Source organism: Salvia miltiorrhiza, chromosome 1, assembly GCF_028751815.1.
Source record: "Salvia miltiorrhiza cultivar Shanhuang (shh) chromosome 1, IMPLAD_Smil_shh, whole genome shotgun sequence".
In the NCBI taxonomy this organism is placed as follows: Eukaryota; Viridiplantae; Streptophyta; class Magnoliopsida; order Lamiales; family Lamiaceae; genus Salvia; species Salvia miltiorrhiza.
The window spans coordinates 42,932,158-42,956,108 of record NC_080387.1 but is presented as its reverse complement, the minus strand read 5'-3'; the positions used below and the strand labels follow the sequence as shown (position 1 = coordinate 42,956,108).

The following is a 23,951-nucleotide window of genomic DNA, read 5'->3' as shown; positions in this document are numbered from 1 at the left end:
TGTTGGTTTGGTTACTTCGTTTCCGTGATTCATGGAAAACCCATGCTAAAGGCCGGCCTTTTTTAGGTTTGTGTTGTGATTATGTGTTCTAGTGTATGTTCTTCCTTTGCTGTTAGGGTTTTGTGTGATTTTCCTTGTTGCGTCAGCTTCAGATTTGTGGAGTTAGCATATTAGGAGTTGTATTTACTGCGGAATTCTTTACATTTGGGATAATTTAGTTTGAATTTTACCTAGTAAATTCATGGATGGGAGAGAAGCCATGGCATTACAAGGGTCAGCATCATACTACCTTCATAGAGGGGGAATTGGTGGATCTGGTGGTTCAGGGCCTGGCCATACTGTTCATGGCGGTGGCGGGGGCGGGGGTGGCTCCGCTGCTGCTCAGCCAGGTGTAATACACTCCTCCCCTGCTTTCAAGAATCTTGCAAATACCAGCGTTCATGTTTGCTGCAGGGGGTGGGGGTGGTGCTGCAGCAAAATGTAGTGGGTGGAGAGAGACAGACGAGGGGAAAGGAATGATGCCGGCGCCGGCGCCGGCGCCGGCTTGCCGGAGTTGAGAGCGACGTCGACAACATAATTTTGAAGAATTAATTGTTGCTTTGTTATCAATACTTAAATCAATTAACAATATAATTAAACATGTGGGCCATACAATTTAACCTCTAATACAACTCTCCTTAATACCCGTGCCGAAAAGAAACGGGACAAGATTACCGGGACGGAGGGAGTAATATTTAAAGACTACACTTTTAGTGAGATTACTCTAGGCCTATCGTCGCAGTGGTTGGCTATCGTCAACTAAAAATTATTATTATTTTATTTAAAATTAGCAAAAAATGAAATACAAATATTGATACACTAAAAAATTATAATTGTCATATATGATTTCACAATATTTCATATTATGTTAATGTACACTGAAATGAAGCTAACAACGACATGAGATTAAATATACAAAACAAAGAGTACAATATTTTTTTCAAAATAATATCTACTAGTCTATTGTTGAAGAATCTTCGTGGAAAATTCAGCAAAAGGCTCTTGTTTTTGCTTCATTTCCAGCATATCCTGGCACAAAATTAAAACAAGATTTGCCATGAAAACATATAAAACAATCATGTCAACAAAGCATTTCTTACATTTCAAACAAAATTCCAGCTAATTGCAACATATATTATTTCAAAAGTATATTTCTTTCATTAAAATCAATAGACCAAATAAACATATACTAGTATATCTATAACACAAATCCATATTAGTAAACCAAAGCTGTAGAATATTACCTCTACTTTTTATATGTGACTAAGAATGAGATTCACCCACTCAACACGAACTTCATCAATATCCTCTTTAGTATAACTCCGATTGTTAAGCTATAAAAGATAAACTATTGTTTTATATGAAAAACGTATAATTGAGAATTAAGACAAATTACTTACATGTGAACGTATAGGCAAAAGCGACCATTCTTCATAAGCTCTTCAATAATTTCTTTCATGTTATGCATCACGAAAAATCCACATTGCTTGAAATTAGGTTGTCTTGGAGACTATGTAAAAATTATAAGGGTTGGTACATAAAAGATTATTATTACATACAAAAAATATATTTCTCATTACCTTTATAATATCCCAAATAGGTTGTTTTTTTACCTCTTTTCTCCAATTTGGCATTGAATATAAAAATAGCCCTTTCAACAAAAAACAAAAGTCAGTTATTCCTCCAATTAAAAAACTCAGTTATCCATTCAATAAAAAATATGGAACCACAGATTGGTGACTGAAGACCAGCATTAGGTACAAGGTGAACCGAAGAGAGAGCTAAGGCGACCCTCTAAACATATGATATGATGCTGCGCACATATTATCGGGCCATTGATGCAACAGTCACTTGCATGAGGCTTTCGAATGTAAATTGAAAAGCAATCGTTCATCCAAAATATCGACTCTTCATGCAATAAACAAACGAAATGACCATAGCTACAAAAGAGCACTCACCTTGCAGGAACCAAGAGGAATTATGCGGAAACAAATGAGGCATCAAGAGGAGCAAATATAAGTTCAGCATATCAATGAAAAATTCATGATTGTGAGTGGAATCAATTGCACCCTTTCCATACAGACATTCGTTCAACTGTCCAAAAATTACAATTACATGACGAAACACTGATAGCATGCATACAATAAGTCAATTGAAAATTGCACCTTCAGCTACCCATTGCATATAATCTACATATAAATTACTCAACTTGTGAGAAAAGCCAAAGATCAGGAAGTCAAGACTAACAAACTCAACTTCCACCACTCATGAATATATATACAAAATTAGATATTCTAAACTTATATAGACTCTGAAACAATATAGACTCTCTGCTCTCTCTCTGTTATGAACATATCTAGACCACTAGTCCTAATAAATATTGTAACTAAAAAATCATGTCATGATGAATTTTCTTATAATTTAACTTGTATATAAATCGAGTTGTAATTTTTAATCTTGAATTTCAGAGGTAAAACTAGCAGAGAAGACTAATTTCAGACAATTCTTCTCACTGTATACTCAAGCATGTATAAGAAATTTTTAGCAAAAATCAATAATTGTCTTTCGAACAATAAAATATTAGGAAATGAAAGAAAAAAGTGTCTAATTGAGACTTACTACCAGCAAGGGGCCAGGGGTTTGGAAGAGGGTTTGTATTTGGAGCAGGGGAGTTGATGCAAGGGTTTGATTCGCAAGAGTTTGGACCATTTGGTTGTGCCGAGCAGGAGGTGGTCGTTGCTGTGCCGACCGACCAGGGGTGGCACGATGCGGCGTGGTGATGGCGGCGTACAGACGATGATGTGGTGCCAGCAGCGTACAGACGGCGACGTGGTGCTGGCGGCGCGGTGCCGGGAGAGAGATGTGAGAAAGACAACGCTTTAAGGGAGAGATGGCGGATTTGAGGGAGAGAAACGGAGAGGACGAGTTTGATGCTGAAAACGGCGGTGTAGGGAGAGGGCGACTTACAGACAACGGCGATTGAGGAAGAGGGCAGCATGGTTGTGTATACAGACAACGGAAGAGCGAGTTTGAGATGAGAGAGGGTAGAGTTAGAGTGGGTACGTGGGAGGGAGTTATTTTTTAATTGAAATTGGCTAAGTGTAGGATCTTAATACACTACGATCAATTTATTTTATATGTTCGAATCCTACTCCCTTTATTAATTATGTTTTTTTTTTTATATTTTTTTATAATTATATGTATGTAATTTATTCTATTTAATATTTAAATAAAAATAATAATTTCTATATAAATTATTTTTTATTTAAAATTTGTATTTTTAAAAATTTTACAAAATCTATCTTAATCGTTATTTAAATAATGTTTAGAAAAAAATCATTATACAATACAAATTTTTCTTATTTTTATTTATTTATAACAAATAAATTCATATTTATTAAATATCTAAATGATTAACAAAAATCATTACAAAATAAATTCACTCTTTAAAATTTTACATGCAAAGTAAATTTATCTTACTTAATATTTAAATAATTTGTAAAAAATAAAATAAATGATATACAATATAAATTAAATTATTAAAAATCTTTAATTATTTTATGTTTATAAATTATATCTTAATTGTTATTTAAATAATTATAAATAAAAGTCAATATTTAAAACATAGACCATTCATTTTTTATAATAAAAATAAATTTATTTTTATTAATATACAACAGTTTCTAGATTAACGTGAAGAAAAGTATAAATACACACGCATATACACTACAGTTTGAAGATGACGGTAGAGAAAAGTAAAACTACACACATACATACACTACGTTATGAAGAAAAAATGTAGAGAAAACTTGTTGGAATATAAAAATAAACTTGATTTTTTGAGTGAAGATATTTTAAAAGAAAAATATAGAGAATTCTAGAAAAAGTAAGTGAAGATATTTGTATTAGAAATATCTAGAATCAAGATATTTTAGAAGAAAAATATAGAGAATTCTAGAAAAAGTAAGTGAAGATATTTGTATTAGAAATATCTAGAATCAAGATATTTTAAATAGAAAAATCTAGATAGAAAAAATCAAGAGAATTCTAGAATTCTCACTTGACTACTATATATATGTGGAGGTTGTATCAATTGTTTAGAATGAAGTGAATTGAAGAAAGATTGTGTTAGCAAACTACAATCCTCCCACTCAAATTCCTAAGCACACACGTCCACAACCAATTTCTCCAAATTTCCTTCTACCAATTAAATAAATCCTCCATTATATATACTTATATTCCAACAAAGTGGTATCCGAGCCATAAAATCCTACCTGTGGAATGGCCAACCTACAATCGTTTCAAGTCCCCATGCTCAACAAGAGCAACTTCGACAATTGGAGCATCAAGATGAAGGCGCTATTGGGAGCCCACGACGTTTGGGAGATCGTGGAGAACGGCTACGAGGAGCCGCAGGACGAGGCCGCACTATCCCAACAACAAAAGGATAGACTGCGTGACGCGAGAAAGAGAGACAAGAAGGCTCTCTATCTCATTTATCAGGCGCTGGGGGACGACGATTTCGAGAAGATCTCGAATGCGAGTACCGCCAAAGAAGCGTGGGAGAAGCTCCAGAACGCGTGCAAAGGAGCGGAGCAAGCAAAAATGGTACGACTTCAAACTTTAAGAGGAGAGTTTGAGTCTTTGCATATGAAAGAGTCCGAGTCAATTTTGGATTATTTTTCAAGAGTCTTGGCGGTGTCTAATCAAATGAAAAGAAATGGTGAAAAATTGGAGGATGTAAGAATTATGGAGAAAATATTGCGCTCACTAACCCCAAAGTTTGAGCACATTGTGGTGACGATTGAAGAAACTAAAAATTTGGAGGAGATGACGATCGATCTCTTGTTGGGGTCGTTGCAAGCATATGAGGAGAAGCAAAAGAAGAAGCAAGAAATTTCAGAGCAACTTTTAAAGTTGCACGTAAGCCCGAAAGAGAAAGAAGAAGGTCCGAGCAATGGCTATGGACAGTCCGGGAGAGGACATGGCCAAGGGCAAGATCGAGGCAGAGGCCGAGCACGTGGACGTGGTCGAGGACGAGGAGGCTTCGTCAACAGTGGTGAAAGAAATGAGTTTACAAGTGGTCGGGGGAGGAGCAACCCGCAGTCGAGGTACGATAAATCCTCAATAAAGTGTTATAATTGCCATAAATTTGGGCACTATGCTTCCGAGTGCAGAAGTGAAAAAGTAAGGATTGAAGAAAAGGCCAATTATGCCGAGAACACGAGCGAAGCAAATGGTAGTGTGCTTCTGGCATATAAAGGAGAAGCTGGAAGAGATGACACGTGGTACCTCGACACTGGTGCAAGCAACCACATGTGCGGGAAGAGAAGCATGTTCGTGGAGCTCGATGAGTCGGTAAGCGGCAACGTCTCCTTTGGTGATGAATCTAAAATTCCAGTTAAAGGAAAAGGGAAAATTTTAATTCGCTTGAAGAATGGAAATCATGAATTTATTTCCAACGTTTATTACGTGCCCAATATGAAAAATAATATCTTGAGTTTGGGACAACTCTTAGAGAAAGGTTATGATATTCACATGAGAGATTATAACCTTTCAATAAGAGATGACAAAAATAATCTTATTGCCAAGGTGCCAATGTCTAAAAATAGAATGTTCTTATTGAATATTCGAAATGACGTGGCAAAATGCCTGAAAGCGTGTTACCAAGATAAGTCTTGGTTGTGGCATCTTCGGTTTGGGCACTTGAACTTTGGTGGATTGGAGTTATTGTCAAAGAAGGAGATGGTGAGAGGACTACCATCCATCAAGCATCCCGATCAACTCTGCGAAGGTTGTCTACTCGGGAAGCAGTTCAGAAAGCCATTCCCAAAGGAGTCAAGCTCAAGAGCTCAAAAGCCACTGGAGTTAATTCACGCTGATGTGTGCGGGCCAATCAAGCCAAGCTCCCTCGGTAAAAATAATTATTTTTTGCTCTTCATTGATGATTTTTCTAGAAAAACGTGGGTATATTTCTTGAAGCAGAAGTCAGAAGTATTTGATGCATTCAAAAAGTTCAAAGCTGCCGTCGAGAAGGAGAGCGGACGACAAATCAAGGCCATGAGGTCTGATCGAGGGGGAGAATTCACATCAAGGGAGTTTCTAGAATTTTGCGAAGCAAATGGAATTCGGCGGCCCCTGACAGTTCCGAGATCCCCCCAACAAAATGGAGTGGCAGAAAGAAAGAACAGAACAATCATGGAGATGGCGAGGAGCATGCTAAAGACGAAGAATTTGCCTAAGGAGTTCTGGGCAGAAGCAGTGGCATGCGCGGTGTATCTATCCAACCGATCGCCGACAAGGAGCGTGTGGGGAATGACTCCACAAGAAGCCTGGAGCGGGAGAAAGCCAGGAATTTCCCACCTAAAGGTATTTGGGAGCAAAGCCTACGTGCATGTACCGGATGAGAGAAGGAAGAAGCTCGACGATAAAAGAGAAGCATTCATCTTTATCGGGTACGACTCTAACTCTAAAGGCTATAAGTTATATAATCCAAATACCAAGAAAACAATGATAAGTCGAGATGTGGAGTTCGACGAAGAAGGAGTGTGGGATTTTAATCCCAGCGGTGACTTCACCTTCATCCCACAATTCGAAGATGAAAGGCCTGTCGAGCAAGTCGAAGAAGTCCAGCAAGAGCTAGTGACTCCGCCAGCTTCACCTATACAAGTTACTGAAGACTCACCACCATCTTTCTTAAATGAAAGAGCCACACCACGAGCAAGGAATTTGGATGAGATATATGAAGACACTGAAAGGTTAGAAGATCTCACCTTGTTTTGCCTATCTGCTAATTATGAACCTGTTAGCTTTAAAGAAGCGGCAAATAGTGAAAATTGGCGAGTATTAAGAGACGAAGAGATCAAATCAATAAAGAAGAATGATACGTGGGAGCTCGTGACACTACTGGAAAGGCACAAGGCCATTGGAGTGAAGTGGGTGCATAAGGTTAAGAAGAATTTTAAAGGTGAAGTTGAAAAATATAAAGAAAGGCTCGTCGGGAAAGGATTTCGTCAAGTTCGGAGTTTTGCTCAGAAAGACAAATCAAGTTTAAGGGGGAGTGTTGGAATATAAAAATAAACTTGATTTTTTGAGTGAAGATATTTTAAAAGAAAAATATAGAGAATTCTAGAAAAAGTAAATGAAGATATTTGTATTAGAAATATCTAGAATCAAGATATTTTAGAAGAAAAATATAGAGAATTCTAGAAAAAGTAAGTGAAGATATTTGTATTAGAAATATCTAGAATCAAGATATTTTAAGTAGAAAAATCTAGATAGAAAAAATCAAGAGAATTCTAGAATTCTCACTTGACTACTATATATATGTGGAGGTTGTATCAATTGTTTAGAATGAAGTGAATTGAAGAAAGATTGTGTTAGCAAACTACAATCCTCCCACTCAAATTCCTAAGCACACACGTCCACAACCAATTTCTCCAAATTTCCTTCTACCAATTAAATAAATCCTCCATTATATATACTTATATTCCAACAAAACTAAGAACAATCACGCTCATACACTATGGTTGATAGAACCGTAGACTATGCTTATGATAGACTACATTTTTTATGTTATCGTAGTGTATAATCATGAAAAACACGCATATACACTACCGTTATGGTCAAAAACCGTAGTATATTAGTATAGACTACGATTTTTTGTAAAAATCGTAGTCTATGCAATGTAGAGAAAGACCAAATTTGTAGTAGTGTAAAGTATTATTAGTGGTGGGGTAATGTCCCAAAATAGATAGGAAGTTATTTGAGAGACGTCCCAAAAAGAAAATATAGAAAATTATTTGGGGGACGAATGGAGTATTATTCCCAATTTATCTGACTATGTGCTTAGAAAAGTTCAGATGTTTGATTTTGCTAAAGAACTATATGGTGTAAATTGGAAGAGTTATATAATGAAACTTCTTTGCCATAAAAAATGTAGTTGCTTGAAAAGTTTTTTTTATTCAAACTTGATTTTTCTAAAGATATAGATGAGAATCTTGGTGTGTTTACTAAATTTGTGTAAGATATCAAGTTGACTGGTGACAAGCATATAAATGATTATACTCACGTCGTGTTGCTCAATGTTATACCTGATTCATATTGTGATGTCAAGTCTACTATTAAATATGATCATGATAGCATTACATTGGATAGATATTGTCAGTAATTCTTTAAAGAGCAAATAACTTGATTTAAAGCAAGGGCGCATAGGGAAGTTAGAAAAGAAGGTTATGCATGTTAGGGGTGTATCGAAAAAGAAATCCTAAAAGCATGCTAAGAAAGAAATTGAATCAGGTGGTAAAAATAAATCTCATAATAAAGGTCGATCTAAGAGTAGATCAAAAGGTGATCGTAAATCACTACTACAAAATTACACATACATAACACTTCATGCATAACGGTGTTTTTTTTAAACCGTTATGTATGAGCGCATTTTCTAGAAATGATAACGGTTTTGCAGAACTCCGTTATATATGTAGTGTTACCTATAGGCATAGATAACGGTATGATGTAATCTGTTATGTATGAGCGTTATCTATTAATTACATACATAACGGTATTATCGAACTGTTAAGCCAACCGTTATCTATTAGCGTCTTTTTATAACGGTTGTTTGAATCGTTATATGAGCGCCTCAATACTGTTATGTATTAGTATTTTTTATATTTATTTTTAAATTTAGGGCAAAGGTGCAGATTGGTCCCTGAACTATAGACCCCCTAGAGCGTTTAGCCCCCCATACTCGACCTTGGTGCAAATACCTCCCCCATAGTCCAGAACAAAGGTTCAACTAACCCACATAACAAACGGACTACTCACGCCGTTTCCTTCCAATTTTTTATTTTTTTTAATATTAAATGGGGCCCAAAAGCCCTAATGATATGCGATCTGACTTCGTACATGTCGCAGTAGGTGGCGATCAGGCCGTACCACCACCTCCGGCTGGAGCTCTACGACATGGAGCGGTACAAAGTCGCCGCCGCAAAGCGGATCCAGAGGGAGCTCTAGAACGTGAAGCTCCAAACCCTGGCGGACCACCTCATGAAGCATGACCTCCGCATCCGCGCCTGCTACCACCGCCCCGTCAACTTCGGCCCCGAGGCCCTCTCCTGGATGATGGTCGTCGACGTCTGCTTCATCTTCGAGTTCATCCGCATCTGCGGCATCAAGCAGGGAAAGATCCTTGGCAAGATCCCCCCCGGCCTCTCCCACATCATCGACTCATCGGGGAACAAGACGGTGCACAACTCCATCCTCAGAGATCTCTTCATGCTCGAGAACCAAATCCCTTTGTTTGTCATGAGGATGCTGCTTGAACTGCAGTTCTCCTCCAAGGAAACGGCGGATAAAACTCTCCACTCAATGATGACGGGGCTCAGCAATGACACGGTGGCGCTCGTCATGGAGCACACTCACTTGCTGGATTTTTTATACCACTTCATCGTGCCTAAATCTGATATATCGTTTACGCCGCACGAAATTGAAGACGGCGAATTTGGCGGCGAGGAGGAGGAGAAGGAAGGGATGACGGCGGCGGAGGCGTTTGCAGAGCCGACTCACATGCGGAAGCTGGTGGACATAGTGATGGCAATGGTGTCGAAGTTAGTACGAGGGCCGATTGCATTGACGAAGCGCGTGATGTTCTCCAAGCCCATGAAAGTGTTGGTGAAACTGCCATGGACGATTCTGAGCAAGATCCCCATCCTGAAAATGCTCAAGGAGCCAATCGAGAATGTGCTCCAGACCTTGCATAATGAGAAAAATGAAGACGGAGGCGACGAGGAATCGGGTTCGAAGAAGAGCGACGAGAAGCCTCCGCTGCTGGAGGAGATCGCGATCCCTTCGATGATGCAGCTGGTGGAGGCCGGGGTGTAGTTCGTGGCGACGGAGGAAGGCATCTCGAGCATCAACTTCGACGACAAAACCCTAACGTTCCACATCCCGGTGATCAACCTGGACGTGAACTCCGAGGTGGTGCTGAGGAATCTGGTGGCGTACGAGGCGTGCAGCGCGTTCGGGCCGCAGGTGCTGGCGCGGTACACGGAGTTGATGAACGAGATCATCGACAAGAAGGTAGACGCGCGGTTCCTGTGCGGGAAGGGGATCATCGTGAACCATCTGAAGAGCGAGAAGGAGGTGGCGGAGCTGTGGAACGGGATGAGCAGGTCGGTGAGATTGACCAAAGTGCCATTACTCGAAAAAGTGATAGCGGATGTGAACAAGTTCTATAGCCAGAGATGGAAGATTAAGATGGCCAAACCCATGAAGGAGTATGTGTTTGGGTCGTGGAAGATTCTCACGGTTCTTACAGCCATCACCATACTATTTCTCATGTTTTTTTTTTAATATTATAAAAAAATTTTTTTGGAAGGAAACGGCGTGAGTAGGCCGTTTGTTATGTGGGGTTAGTTGAACCCTTGTTCTAGACTATGAGGGAGGTATTTGTACCAAGGTCGAGTATGGGCTAAACGCTGTAGGGGGGTCTAGTTTAGGGATCAATATGAACCTTTGTCCTTAAATTTAATATTATTATAAAATATCAAAACCCTAACTATCCCCACCAAATTTCCCGAAATCAGACTTGGCCTCTTTCTCTCCTCACCATCGTCGCGCCCTGCCACTGCCGTCACGACTCGCCGCCACGACCAGCGCCGCTGCCACGCCGGCCGTTTGCTCGGCCGGACTCTACCATCGTTTCCCATAAATCGGTTCCCGATCTCAGGTTTAGGGTTCCGCCGAGCAAGATTTTGAAGAAGGCGTCGGACGGCGCGGTCGTCTCCTGCCTGCGGATTGCCACTCCCGTCGACCAGATACTATTTCAAACCAGAAGCTGCTCGTCGCTCCCACTCCAACGCCTAAATCGCAGCCGCGCAGGTTTCATTTCGCTCTATTCTTTCAATTCACCTCTTGCTCTGCGTTCTTCGATCATGCTTCTGTTTGTATTTCTACCGTGCTTGTGTGTTTGTCTAATAGCTTTACACTTTGATTCGTTGCAGCAATTTTATCAACTCCTACCAGGAGTAAGCCTTGATTTATGACTGCATTGTGTCTAAGATAAATAAAGTAATTCCAAAATCCGCTTCGGTTTCCCTTGTTTTGCTGTTTATTTTGTCGGTTAATTCATGCCTGCGGCCGAAGTTCTGAGGCTGATGATTCGTTTTCAGGTTTTCCTTTGTTGTGTTTGTGAGTGAATTTAATATATTGTGGAGAGATTTGTCTGTTTGTTCATGCTTTACTGAAAGTAGCACTATCCTAATTCGATGAGGATTAGTTAAGTTCGTGATAAATTGGTATGCAGAGTAGATAAATTGTTTTCCTTTTACCATCTAATATTAAGATTTAGTTCTGAAGGGGAAAAAAAATAACATATGAGTCTCAAATTGTAAATTGTAACCATCGACGCATAAGCAGCACCGAACTGCTTCTTAGCTGGTTTACTCATTTGGATTTCAGATTAGCTATGTACAATAAGTCATTATGCATGTTTATGCACATATGTCTGAATTCAAAGCATTAGGGCATATTTCGAGTCATGTGACCAGTTTGTTATATTAGCTTGAGATGCTGTTAGTTTATGTATTTAATTTCTTTTATGCAAAGTGAATATGGGGGATCAGGATGAATTTTTCTGCTTTATTGGGAATTTATCATGGTCAACATCAGATAGAGTATTGAAGCAGGCATTTGAGAAGTTTGGTCATTCATCCACTTATCGCAGTTGATTGGTGTTTTCTTGTTTCCACCTTTTGCAACATTGATACTATTTCAATTAAAATTGTCTACAGATTATTACATTATGCTTCTTAAATTAATTTTAGTTTGCTACTTCAGCTGGTTTAGTGGAAGTTTGCAGATACTTTCTTTCATCGGTCTACAGATTTTAATAGATTAATTCTAGTGAACATATTGTCCATGACACGTAGATTAAAGGAATATCTAAAATTTGAGTTGTCACATGATTAATTTCCCACTTTTATGTATTATTAAGTGTGATTGAAACTCTAACTCAAGTCGAATTTAAAAAACATTAAAAATTCATATATTTTTTTAACTAAAACTATTATTAGTTAAATACTAAAATTTAAATATACTTAGTATATTCATAGAAAATTAGCCCATAACTATACACATAGGAAGTAAAATAGACATAAATAATTACTCTCATTTCCTCACGCAACAATCTCAAAACTTGCAAGTAAACGTCACCATGTATGTTGACACAATTTGTAAGCAATTGAAAGATTAATTAGCCAAACTAACCCGTAGTTAATAATTAATAAACCAACTACTCATGCAAACATAAGCAAGAAGCAAATAAAGTGATTAAAGCTCAATCATGGTTTAATTGACTTAATTAACAAATAATATGTCGTGATTTTCATGTGGTTTCTAATAAAACTTAGTAATTGGTAAAAATGAATTGAATGAAACTTTAATCGGTGAGAAGATTTTTGGGTGTAGTGCCCATACAAAATGAAAATTTAATTACAACTAAATGGAGTAGATGCGATTGAATCTTTAAACTGAAAACAGGTTTTGGAGTGGGCCGGTTGAGTATGCTAGTGGGCTTAACAGGCCCACCTCCATCTGAGTCTTTTGTATTCTCTCCTCGTCTCTTCTCTTCCTCTCGTCTCCTCCGTCTCTCTGTCGTCCGGCCGCCGCCGCCCGATAGCCTTCGCTCTCGCCACTGCCCGCAAACAACAGGCCCGCAGCCGCCTCCGCCCTCGCTCAGCCGCCTCCGTCCGCAGCTTTTCAGCAGGTAAGATAGGCGGCTGGCCATGAATTATTTTTTCAGCCCTAGATTTATTGCAAAAGTAAAAGAAATATTTTTTATGTCGGGTATTGGACACCCTAGTAACCGGAGTCGGGTATTAAGGTACCCAAACAATAATCTCATAATTTAGTGTTATTTTTCCAATATATTGATTGCTGAATTGGGTGCAATAATCTCAATCTTCCTATGATTTTTCCTAGTTCGAATTCTAGAATTGCTGAAAGGTCTAATTGTTCTTTTGCATAATTGAGATGATTACTTAACTCCTGTTTCAGAAACAGAATGCTGATTATTGTAGAAAAAAATTAAATCTTTCGTTGGCCCAAAAGGAATTTGTGTTGATTTTCGACTGATCAAACCAATGAGCCTAAAAGAAATATTAGTGGCTTAGAACATTTATTGGGCATTCCGTGGTTGTATTTGTGAGTAATCGATTCTCTTATCAGTTAAGTCCTCATATGTTGGTGATCGTCTTGAAACCAAATTGTTTGATCCAATAATTGAATTCTTATGTTTGTGATTGAATGTCTGCCACAAAATTGACTCATAACATGGCTTCATAAGATCTACTTCGTCTTAGTTATTTTGGTGGTTAACTGTGTTAACTAATACTTGTTTAGACATGGAGATAGGCTTGGTTTATCCCGAAAGAGATGGTAAGAAATAAAACTGTCGGAAAACTAACCGAGCTCCTTTTACTTAGTTGGAACGAGATTATTTGGTGTGTGAAAGGGATCCGTGCTGTTTGAGAACAACTATGCATGTAGGTTACACTTTGTCATTTAAGGAGCTCTAATTGCTTGACATTCTTCACTACGTATGTTGTCGATCACACAACTTTGAATTGGTCGTATCTTCTGCATCTGTTCAAGTTTTCATCCGCAGATCCACCGAGAAAACTTGTGTTAACAAGTGTTTATTGGTGTTGAAATGGGTCACGCTTCTCTCGTGAGGAACCCGAAAGTCATCACACATGTAGTTAAACTAGTTGATCTACGGCTCTTACTAATTAATATAAATTTTTGCAGGTGGAGGACATAATATATACATCATGGTGAATGCTATAAAGGGATTGTACATCACATGGTATTTCCTTGGATTATTATCAAGTTATGGCCTGCACTTGGCGCGTTCTGCAAAATAATGCCCCAACCTACAAAAAATGCATAAATTCCTCATCTTTCATCATTTTTTTCAAAAAAATCACTGGGTAGAAGTTTCAGCATAGCATTTTGAATTAGGATGCCGCAGTTTCTGTGGCAGAATTTTTATCAAGTGATATTTTTGCATGAATGTTAGAAGGTCATTGGTTCTTATTTATTTATTTATTTATTTTGCATATTACTACTAAAGTATGGACATATTTTCAAAAACTGCCGAAGTTGAAGCTCTAAGTTGATAGCCACCCTATTTCCTTTCTTAAAGTGGTGCCCAATGTTCATACATTCACCTCAATTGCCTTAGAGCATCAGCATTGGTTGAGCCTCTAGTTGGCTCAACCATGCTCCGGGCCCACTTATGAGCCAACTGCAGCATTGGTTTGGCTTATCATGCTGATTCATATGAATTAGTTTTGAGTTTTTGAGTTTTGATTTAATTTGAATTGAAGGTGCTTGCATTGTATTTGCACACTAGTCAGAGCTTCGGTAGTCTAACGTAATCGATATTTTCTTGTTTATGCAGTGACATTCCCATGGCTCAATTCATCATTAACATGAATGCTTCTCTGCCGCAGTCGCAGAAGTTTATAATACATGTATTGGACAATACTCATCTTTTTGTGCGGTCGGATATGGCTGGTATGATTAAAAGCGCCATTGCAACTTTCAGAGATCAGAATACATACGAGAAGCCCTCTAATTAATCTCCATAGACAAAGCTTTGTGTGGTTTTTGTCATCAATTTGAACTTACATTGAATGTCTTTGGCCTCAAAATAGGAACAGAGCACCATCAGTAAAGATTAGTTTCAAGATTAAAGTTAGTTAATACTGTACGATTGCTTGATATATTGTGCTTCAGAAAGATGTTTGAGGCTGGCATATTCAGGAAAGTGTAATATGTGTGTTTGTGTGTGTGTGTATATATATATATATATATATATATATATATATATAAGAACTGCATTTATCGTGAGAATATGAGAACACTGCATTAGATGTATAAAATTATTGCATTTACAATGACATTTACTGCACTAAAAAAAATAAATTTTATCCATCAAGATGATGTATTTATAGTAGATTTTCACTATTGAAGGGTTAAGAATGTTTTTCGTTTTCATTTTAAATAAAAGTTTTCATTTGAAACTCCCTCTAGAGAGATTATTATACAAGCCACATTTATCGTATTAAATTAATCAACTTTGAATTCGCTATAAAATATTATGAATTTATTATACAAAATCATGAATTAAAAAAATGGAATTTTTGTCACTTGTTGGATTTGAATCTTGAATTATGAATTTGTTGTAATTTATTCAGCAAAGTCATCAAATGGCTTATTCGTAGATTTGTATTAGCTTATTCGTATATTTATACTAATTTATTTGTTATTTTTCTTTTACACAATAAATTTAAATAAATTAATATCAGCTTATAAGATTTGAACATCTAACGTTCTAGATTTATTCTCATTTCTAATCACATTTGACCATTCTCACTAAATCCTTAGTGAATGTGCAACGGGGCTCGATCTAGAGGCTCGAGTCGACCCTCGGCGAGTCCTGCCCCATTGGCGAGCCCCCAGGCTCAGAGAGAGGGTGCGATAGGTAGAGCCCGACTCTATGGATCCATTAAAAAAAAATTGTTTTTCTTATAGAAAATTAAAAATAAAAATAAAAATTATTTTAATTTTAATTTTAATTAAATATAGCTTCTCTTTTTATAATATACTTCACATTATAGAGAAGCCTCAGCATACAAAATTAAATCAATATAACTTTTTTTTATAATACACCCCACATTGTAGAGAAGCCTACACTATTCTCTTTCTATAAATTATAAAATAATTACAAAGTTATCTTCAGTTTTATAGAAATATTTAATTTTGGTTAAGTCTCTACTTTCTATATTTTGAGTAAATTTTATTATCTTTCTAAAAGGGGTTATGACAAAAAAAATACACGAATTTTGAAAAAATTGCAATATTCAACTAAACTTTCAATTAAGTCAAAAAAATACATGAATTTATATTTTTGTCACAATTTTCACCTAAAATTGAATTTCAAAGAAATTAGAGCTTAATTGACAGTCGAAATTAAGTCAAATATATTAATATTGCCTTCTTAGATCTCCGAACTTTAAATACTCCTTATCATCAGAAGTTAGATCAACATTAGGTGAACTTTCGACTGTCAACTAAGCACCAATTTCGCCGAAATTATAACAAAAATATAAATTAATGCATTTTTTTAACCTAAATGAAAGTTCATGTGAAAATTATACTTTTTCAAAGTTTATGTATTTTTTGGCCATAACCTTTCTAGTGATTTCTTGCAGATAAAAGAAGGAAATTAAGAAAGCGAAGAAACATCTTTATAATTTTATTCATCTTTTAACACTTCTTCTAATGAATATATTTTCAAAATGTTAGTACAGTATTTAAAATAAAAATATCGATTTATTTTTAATTTTAATTTATAAATTAACGTAAAGAGATTTTCATCGTGATAATAAAATGAAAATAAATCATTCATTTGATCCTTTATTAATTCAGAATCAGACGGACCAGACGCCACTAAAATGAATAACCCATTTGATAAATACGGGTCGACAAGTTCGGGTTCGGGTATACGTGATTCTTAACAGTAACCTTTCCTCCATATCCAATAACCACGAAATTCATTGTTTCTCTCTCTATCCCAACAATGGCAATCGCTCCAACCTCATATTTTAACTCCACAATTGATTCATCCCCTCCTTCTCTAAGGTTCTGCTTCACTTTTTATTCAAAGTTCAATTTTTTCGCTATGCTAGGCCCTAATTTTACAATCTATGCCCTTTTGCAGCTGCGCCACCAAAATCTTCGTGGGGTTGAGAGTTCAATCTCCAAGTATGTGTTCTTATCTCGCAGCTCGATATTCAATTTAACTTGTTCTATGATGTAATTTTGACTCCTTTAAGAAAATAAATAAATTACGCAGATGGATGGGGAGTAGGAAAGTCCAATTTGAATGTGGAATTTCGTGATAAAGTGTACAAAAGCATGGAGTCCAGGTATGGCTTCTGCTACCAATGTCTATGGGTCAATTTCCCACCATCAAAATTTCTATTTGGAACTGTGTTTTCATGGTTTTGTTATCATAGGATATTGTAACATTAGCTGCCACCTGTTTTGATTGAGTAAATTGCAATTCCGGACTACTTGGTTTATCATTTTCTCTGTTGGGTGTTAAAGAAAAATTTGAAAGAGAGATAGAAACAATGGGAGGTTAATGGAACTTGGAACATCTTCTTAGGAATCCTTTTAGGTTAAGCTTTTGAAATAAATTTGTCGTGCTATTTGTTTAAGAATTCTATATCTGCAGGTTAGTTAAAGAAAATTCAAGAAGGGCATTGGTTGAATTGAAAATGACACCAAGTATGAGAAGCATAGTTGGAAACTTGGATTGGGAGCTGTTAATTAGCTTTAAATTTAAGCAAATGGCCTTAGGTCGACCAATGAAATGAAAAGATAAGATGTACACGCCTGGTAATAGCAAAGCCAGTTAGTTTAGGGGAGGTTATATCCACCAAATGACTAGAGATAGATTCTCAAGCCTCTTAAGATAAACCTTCATGTGGAAGTTACTGCTTAGGACTGAAGATTAACAACAATATCAACCCCGGCCAATCAAAGTTAAAGCAGTTTCCATAATAGTGGGAGAAGTCAATATATCATATATGTGTGCTATGTTTGGATATTGCAATCAGCACGAAAGCTAGGTTCAGTGAGTTTTAGTGAATTTATTGAGTTAAAATTTGTGCAGCATAATGGCATTTGAGTGTACAATTCCATAATTATGATTGAAAATATTGTATTTGCCTTCCATTTACTCTACTCTCCTTCAAATTTGCCCCTTATAGCTTTGGGTCATGACTTGATCTTTAATGTGCATAGAATTCCCCCTTTGCTACGTATTTTTTATAAAGTGACAGGGTATGTACTGTGGCAAAATTTTCTTTGTTTTTCTTTGTAAATAGTATTTCAGTTTAACTAACGTATATGCTCACTTTATTCCCTAATCCATGTTTTGACCTTTTTCAACATCGAAGTATTTGTTAGTTAAAATTAGAAAGATGTTACTCTTGGATTTCTATTTCTCCCTCTGGGTACATCACTGGATTTCTTTTTCTCCCTCTGGGTACATCAGTGGTAATCAACTCTGACTGATTTGCCTTAAACCATTTCCTTGGCTCAAGAGCATACATCTCTCACTCCTAAATCTTGACTTGGGTAAAATAACACATTAAATATAGATATTGAATTATTGACATATTGTAAATGACACCTTTTAACCATTTACAGATCTATTAATACCAAACCAACAAGAGGTCGTGTAGCAATGATGCCTATTGGAACACCTAGAGTGCCTTACAGAAACCCCGCTGAAGGAACTTGGCAGTGGGTTGATTTGTGGAATGCTCTTGTAAGTCTATCTGGCTACTCCATCCCAGTAAAATTGTATGAATTACTCAGTTTTTTGAATAACCATATCAAATAGAGTGTGAGAGCTCATAATAACTTTATCATATTTCCTTTGTTTTGTCCAAGATTAGTGTCATCAAGCATGTCATCTGATCATCTTTTGCTCCCTAGTTATTTTCTGTAATAGTTGGTTATTTGATGTGCAAAGAAAGATAAGATATTTCTTGTCTGTTCTCTACAATATCAAAATATTGCCTTTTTTTAATTTCTTTTAATAAATGTTTCTATCTTCTTTGAAACTCGTCTGACAGAAGTCAATAATCTCTTAATTGCAGTACCGTGAACGTGTTATTTTTATTGGGCAAAACATAGACGAGGAGTTCAGCAATCAGATACTTGCGACGATGTTGTACCTCGACAGTATTGAGGATTCAAAGAAGCTGTATATGTACATTAATGGCCCTGGAGGAGATGTGAGTTCTTAATTTAGTAATTTACTACTTGGCACTGACATTTTATCATTTATTTATGTTTATAGCATTCTTTGTATAGTAATTTAATGTTTTGTTTCTCTTTTTCTATTTAAAATCTTATGATAGCTATAAATCTCTGTTGCAGCTCACTCCTAGCATGGCTATCTACGATACCATGCAGAGTTTGAAAAGTCCTGTTGGTACTCACTGTGTGGGATATGCTTATAATTTGGCAGGTTTTCTCCTTGCCGCTGGTGAGAAGGTATGTTTTCTTATGGGTTTATTTTATGTATAGTTAGATAATAACAATATTGAACTGCTCCATCCATCCAAATATGGAATTATAAAACAGGCTTATAAAGATATGTATTCTGTCATAAAGTTAGGTTTGAAAATGCATATATGTTTAGTAGAAATTGGTGATTTTATTGCATCTGTTTTGGTTTCCTGGCGTGTTTCTGTTAAAAAAGACAAAAAAGTCTTGCCTTTTGAATGATCATATAAGGACATATAAATTATATAACAAATCCTAGTGTCTTTGATCAGCGTTTCTCTATCATGTGATTATTGATAGCCTCCTCATCAGATGCATTGTCTTGAATAATATGAAAATTTGAAATTCCTTGCACTCTGGTGCACTCATCTCATTTACAACCTCCTTTTCTTGAAGGGTAATCGCTTTGCCATGCCGCTGTCAAGAGTTTCATTACAATCTCCAGCTGGGGCTGCTCGTGGTCAGGTTTGATCAATTAATTTTCTTGTATCTGAAGCCTCATTCCACCCTTGACAGCAACTTATAATATCTTTGAGAACCTTTTTCCAGGCTGATGATATTCGTAATGAGGCTGATGAGCTGCTACGAATAAGAGATTATCTTTTCAAGGAGTTGGCTCAGAAAACTGGCCAGCCAATCGAGAAGGTCAAACTTGTCAATAATTCAATATTTTCATTTATGTTATAGTGCCTAAGTTGATTTTAATGAATCCGAGCATCATATATTGCAATTATTGCCATAAAATATATGAACTTTGGACTGTTTTTGGTTTTACACGTGACTTTTAAATCTTGTCACAAAATATGATAACATGATTCATATTTTCAATTAATTGAAATCTTGGTGTAATATCGAATATCGATGGTGACACCACATATATCTTACCTCGTCATCTTCAATTGATTGAAAATCAGAATCATATTTCAATTGCAAAAAATTTCAAATTCATGTATTTTGTAACAAGATTTAAAAGTCCGTGTACAAAAAAACAAACAAAGTTAGTGCATTTTATGGCATTTGGTATCCCTGTTGATACGCACACTGAATCTTCGACATGAATATGCAGGTTCACCAGGACCTAAGTCGGGTGAAGCGCTTCAATGCTCAAGAGGCTCTTGAATACGGTCTCATTGATCGAATAGTTAGGCCACCCCGTATAAAGGCTGATGCGCCGCGACAGGATACTACCACAGGTCTTGGTTAGTTCATCTTTTTCTTGTAATCCGAATGCCTCCGGAAAATCTGTAGTTACAGATGTTTCTAAGTTCCAATTAGACTTTGGCATTGAGCAACTCATTTTTATAGTTAATTTGATGTCTCCCTTTCTTGATAATGTTTCTTTCAAGATACATTTTTCTTGGAAAGGTTAGAGCTGGTTGTTCAAATGATAATCTAGATGAAACTTATACCTACTGCTGCAAGTTTGTGTTACTAATTGCTACTCCCTCCGTTCAACTATTTGTGTCATCTTTTTCATTTTGATCTATCAATGTTTTTAAAAACTAAATCGGGAACCGAGGCGTTTTCTTACAGTACCATGAGGCGTAGGAACCGATTCAAGGCGTAAGCCTTTAAGAAAAATTATAGGTTCATGAATATAATAAGTTCATAATAAAATAACTAATACTATAAAGTCAAAAGCTATAACAGAATACTAACTTAGCAGTCATAAGCTATATAATAATAGGTTCATAGCAAAATAACTAATACCACCACAAGTCCAAAAATCATATTATAGTTTATAACTAATAATCTAACTTAATTATCATCATCTCCTCCACTTCCATCCTCATCCAGGTCCTCATCCACAAGTCTATGTTCAACCTCTTTTTCTTTTCCTACATTTAAACATATAAATATAAATAAGTAAATAATTAGAACTTACAATAACTTTTAATTAAAACTAACTTCTAAAAGTACCTTTCTTTGATACTTCACTTCTTCATCTCTTTCTTGGTATGGAAGAACTTGTCCCCTCATCCATATGATCTGATTCAATATCATCGGAGTTAGCATCATCGACATCAATATCATCTTCGTCATTTGGATTGGCTATCCACTCATCACCGGAAGCTATGTCTTCAACAACCAAAGGATCGTCCTTCTCCTTTCTTAATTGCCTCTTCGAATGTCTATGCTTCAACCGTTTATTGTACATAATGTGCACTAACTTGTTGAGGGCCAATGTGCTTAGACGATTCATTTTTTTTGTATGCACTTGATTGAATGTACTCCAATTACGTTCGCAAGCCGAGGTCGAGCAAGTAAGCCCAAGAATTCTCTTTGCAAATGCTTTGAGATGGGGAACTTCATCTCCAAAATGTTCCCACCAATCAACTATTGGATATATGATATAATGATTAGATTAAGCACAAATAAGCTAGTTAAGATAAGTAATTAATAATTAATTGATAAACTAACTACTAACTAGGTGCACGAGATGTGTATGTTAACATAGATGCTCTCGAGCCAAATAATCCTCTCTTGTTTTTGTACTCGTCAAGTTGGACATCAACCTTCATATAAGTATAGTTATCCTTGATCATGCTCTCCATACAATTAAACAACCCCTTTTTAATCTCTGCATGCTCAGAAACATTCTCACTCTATCTAAATTGCGGATTCAAATAATAAGCAGTTGCGTGTAGGTCACGGTGCAATTGCTTCTCCCACTTATCATCGATGATATTCCAAATCTCCTTGTAGGCACCTACTTTGTCATTCAAGTTCTTGGCTATCTTTTCTTTGGCCTCATCCATAGTAGCGTAGATATATCCCATCGCCGGCGCCCTCTCACCATCAACCACTCTCAACACATCCACAAGAGGCTTTGTGGTCTTAATAGAATAAGCCACACTAGACCCAAAATGAATTATCACTCATGATAATTTTTCTCACAGCCTTTCCTTAATCCTTTTTTGCCCACACGCATCCTGTCCAATCTTTCGAAATGAACATCTGCTGCAGTGGCTGTTTCAACTCATACATGCTCTCCAATGTAAGATAGGTAGTCGCGAATCGGGTGGCAGCTGGTCGAAGAAGATCTTTCTTAGCAAACTTTCTTGTTAAGCTCAAAATCCACTGATGGTTGTGGATGTAATTAGTTACCCTCTTTGCTTTAAGTAAAGCATTCTTGTGCTGTGGGAGTTCGCCAATCTTTTCAATAATTAGATCAATGCAATGAGCTGCATACGAAGTCCAATATAAGCTAGTCCTCTTCTCCATTAACAAACGCCCGACTGCTTTGTATGCGACTGCATTATCTGTTATCACCTGCACAACATGCCCCTCTTCGATTTCTTCAACAACTTCATCAAGTAACTCAAACAACTTCTGGGCATTTTTCACAACATCACTTTCATCCACAGTTTTCAAATACACTGTTCCATATTGATTGTTAACGAGAAAATTGATCAGACTTCTGTTTCTCATGTCTGACCAACCATCCGATAACAATGAAACTCCCGTGTGCTTCCAAGTTGCTTTGATCTCATCTTTGAGGATCCAAGTTCTCATCTCATGCATTGATGGAGGCTTCAACCCTCGACCGTAACCCCCAATTGAGCGCATCATACTAACGAACGATGAACTTCTAATGCAATTAAATGGGATTGCGTTCTCAAAGAAGAACCTCCCAATATCTAGACAAACTCGACTACGATGCTCTTTAGCCGTTGCACTTGGAGGAACTACTTTGCCATCTTCTAACTCATTAGTAAGAAATTGATCCATAGACCCTCTGCTACCTCTCTCGACGCCGGCTAGGAACGAATCTTTGGACATATCAACACCAAAATAGGCTCCACCATCTACCATATCATCGAATTCTCGTTGTTTGGAGTGTTTTGATTCCTCAAATGCTCTCAAATACTCCTTCATCGAGTTCTTAACGTCATCAGGTACGCGTGAACAGGGAGTCACATTCTTGTGATTGCAGGCCAAATGATCTTTGACTCTCTTAACTCCCCCCTTATTTCCTTACTACAAAACTTGCACTTCAAATATTTGTAACCTTTCTTTGCACCTTCTGTCGGCACTTCCATTGGAATTGCATAACTCCATGCAGGGTCTTTTCGTTGTGGGCCACTCATCTTGAAGATTCGAAGACTTTAAATACCATAACAAAATAATAATAATTAATAATACAGTTAATACTAAAGAGTTAATACTAAAGATTTAAGAGAACGACATAACGAGAATAAATAAAAATTGTAAGTTTGTAACATATGGAGCATGAAACGTGAATCATAATCTGAAAACAAGAATATTGTGTATTATATTATGTATAGCAGATTCAAGTAGAAGAAGATGTGAAGCAGGATTTGCATGAGGCAAGCATAATCAGAGATTAAGATTTCAGAAAGTTATAGAGTATAATTTTGTGTTTAAGCAGAATTTGAGGCAAGCATAATCAGAGATTGAGATTTCAGAAAGTAGAACTGAGAAGTGAGAACTTTACCTTTTGTTGAAGAAGTACTGTGAAGGGAAGGTTGAAGTTGAATCGTTGAAGTAGAACAGACCAAAAGACACTGGCGAGTTGTAGTGAAGAGATGAAGCTGACGTTCTGACTCTTATTGTAGTGTTTACGTGACTTTTTGTCTTACCATATGTATATTAGACTATTATGTATTAATTAATATGTAGGGCTTTACTATAAATTGGGCTTAAATTAATAAAGTCTATGAGTAATTAGGTTAAAATTGACAAAGCCCATAAGTAATTAGGTTAAAATTGATAAAGCCCATTCAAATTGGGCTGAA

At 36.7% G+C, this 23,951-nt stretch overlaps 3 protein-coding genes and 1 pseudogene across 7 annotated transcripts; 3 read left to right on the top strand and 1 right to left on the bottom strand.

The window, feature by feature from the left end:
- Positions 1–8,943: 8,943 nt before the first annotated feature.
- LOC131025936 (putative UPF0481 protein At3g02645) lies at positions 8,944–10,423 on the top strand (annotated as a pseudogene).
- Positions 10,424–10,592: 169 nt separating this feature from the next.
- LOC131025912 (general transcription and DNA repair factor IIH subunit TFB5) lies at positions 10,593–14,869 on the top strand. 5 transcript variants are annotated; one of them, XM_057955706.1, is made up of 5 exons: positions 10,596–10,917; positions 11,040–11,106; positions 12,577–12,802; positions 13,846–13,903; positions 14,501–14,869. In XM_057955706.1, the coding sequence occupies exons 4-5, from the start codon at positions 13,869–13,871 to the stop codon at positions 14,679–14,681; spliced, it is 216 nt and encodes a 71-aa protein (XP_057811689.1). In that variant the 5' UTR covers positions 10,596–10,917; positions 11,040–11,106; positions 12,577–12,802; positions 13,846–13,868; the 3' UTR covers positions 14,682–14,869. The 5 variants fall into 5 exon arrangements, with proteins under 5 accessions (XP_057811693.1, XP_057811689.1, XP_057811683.1 ...); XM_057955700.1 differs by lacking the exon at positions 11,040–11,106; XM_057955698.1 differs by lacking the exon at positions 11,040–11,106 and having other exon boundaries at positions 11,644–12,802.
- Positions 14,870–16,537: 1,668 nt separating this feature from the next.
- On the top strand, positions 16,538–20,646 carry LOC131025905 (ATP-dependent Clp protease proteolytic subunit-related protein 2, chloroplastic). The gene is made up of 9 exons (XM_057955685.1): positions 16,538–16,746; positions 16,826–16,869; positions 16,961–17,033; positions 18,325–18,445; positions 18,780–18,917; positions 19,063–19,179; positions 19,588–19,656; positions 19,741–19,836; positions 20,258–20,646. Exons 1-9 carry the CDS (start codon positions 16,685–16,687, stop codon positions 20,393–20,395), a joined length of 858 nt encoding a protein of 285 aa, XP_057811668.1. The 5' UTR covers positions 16,538–16,684; the 3' UTR covers positions 20,396–20,646.
- Positions 20,647–20,949: 303 nt separating this feature from the next.
- On the bottom strand, positions 20,950–23,070 carry LOC131008377 (uncharacterized). Its single transcript, XM_057935263.1, has 5 exons — positions 22,148–23,070; positions 21,906–22,047; positions 21,433–21,528; positions 21,160–21,328; positions 20,950–21,029 (listed from the first exon to the last, which is right to left on the bottom strand). Exons 1-5 carry the CDS (start codon positions 23,068–23,070, stop codon positions 20,950–20,952), a joined length of 1,410 nt encoding a protein of 469 aa, XP_057791246.1.
- Between the last annotated feature and the right edge of the window lie 881 nt (positions 23,071–23,951).

What these genes read in the sequence shown, in the direction of transcription:
- LOC131025905 (XM_057955685.1), top strand. Translation starts at nt 16,685, where the DNA reads ATGGCAATCGCTCCAACCTCATATTTTAACTCCACAATTGATTCATCC. An exon ending in TTAATGGCCCTGGAGGAGAT is followed by an intron (nt 18,918 to 19,062) that starts GTGAGTTCTTAA and finishes TCTCTGTTGCAG; the next exon opens with CTCACTCCTAGCATGGCTAT. An exon ending in CTGGCCAGCCAATCGAGAAG is followed by an intron (nt 19,837 to 20,257) that starts GTCAAACTTGTC and finishes ATGAATATGCAG; the next exon opens with GTTCACCAGGACCTAAGTCG.
- LOC131025912 (XM_057955710.1), top strand. Translation starts at nt 13,869, where the DNA reads ATGGTGAATGCTATAAAGGGATTGTACATCACATG. An exon ending in AAGGGATTGTACATCACATG is followed by an intron (nt 13,904 to 14,500) that starts GTATTTCCTTGG and finishes TTGTTTATGCAG; the next exon opens with TGACATTCCCATGGCTCAAT.
- LOC131008377 (XM_057935263.1), bottom strand. Translation starts at nt 23,070, where the DNA reads ATGAAGGAGTATTTGAGAGCATTTGAGGAATCAAAACACTCCAAACAA. An exon ending in AAACAGCCACTGCAGCAGAT is followed by an intron (nt 22,048 to 22,147) that starts GTTCATTTCGAA and finishes TTTTGGGTCTAG; the next exon opens with TGTGGCTTATTCTATTAAGA. An exon ending in CTCGACCTCGGCTTGCGAAC is followed by an intron (nt 21,329 to 21,432) that starts GTAATTGGAGTA and finishes AAACGGTTGAAG; the next exon opens with CATAGACATTCGAAGAGGCA.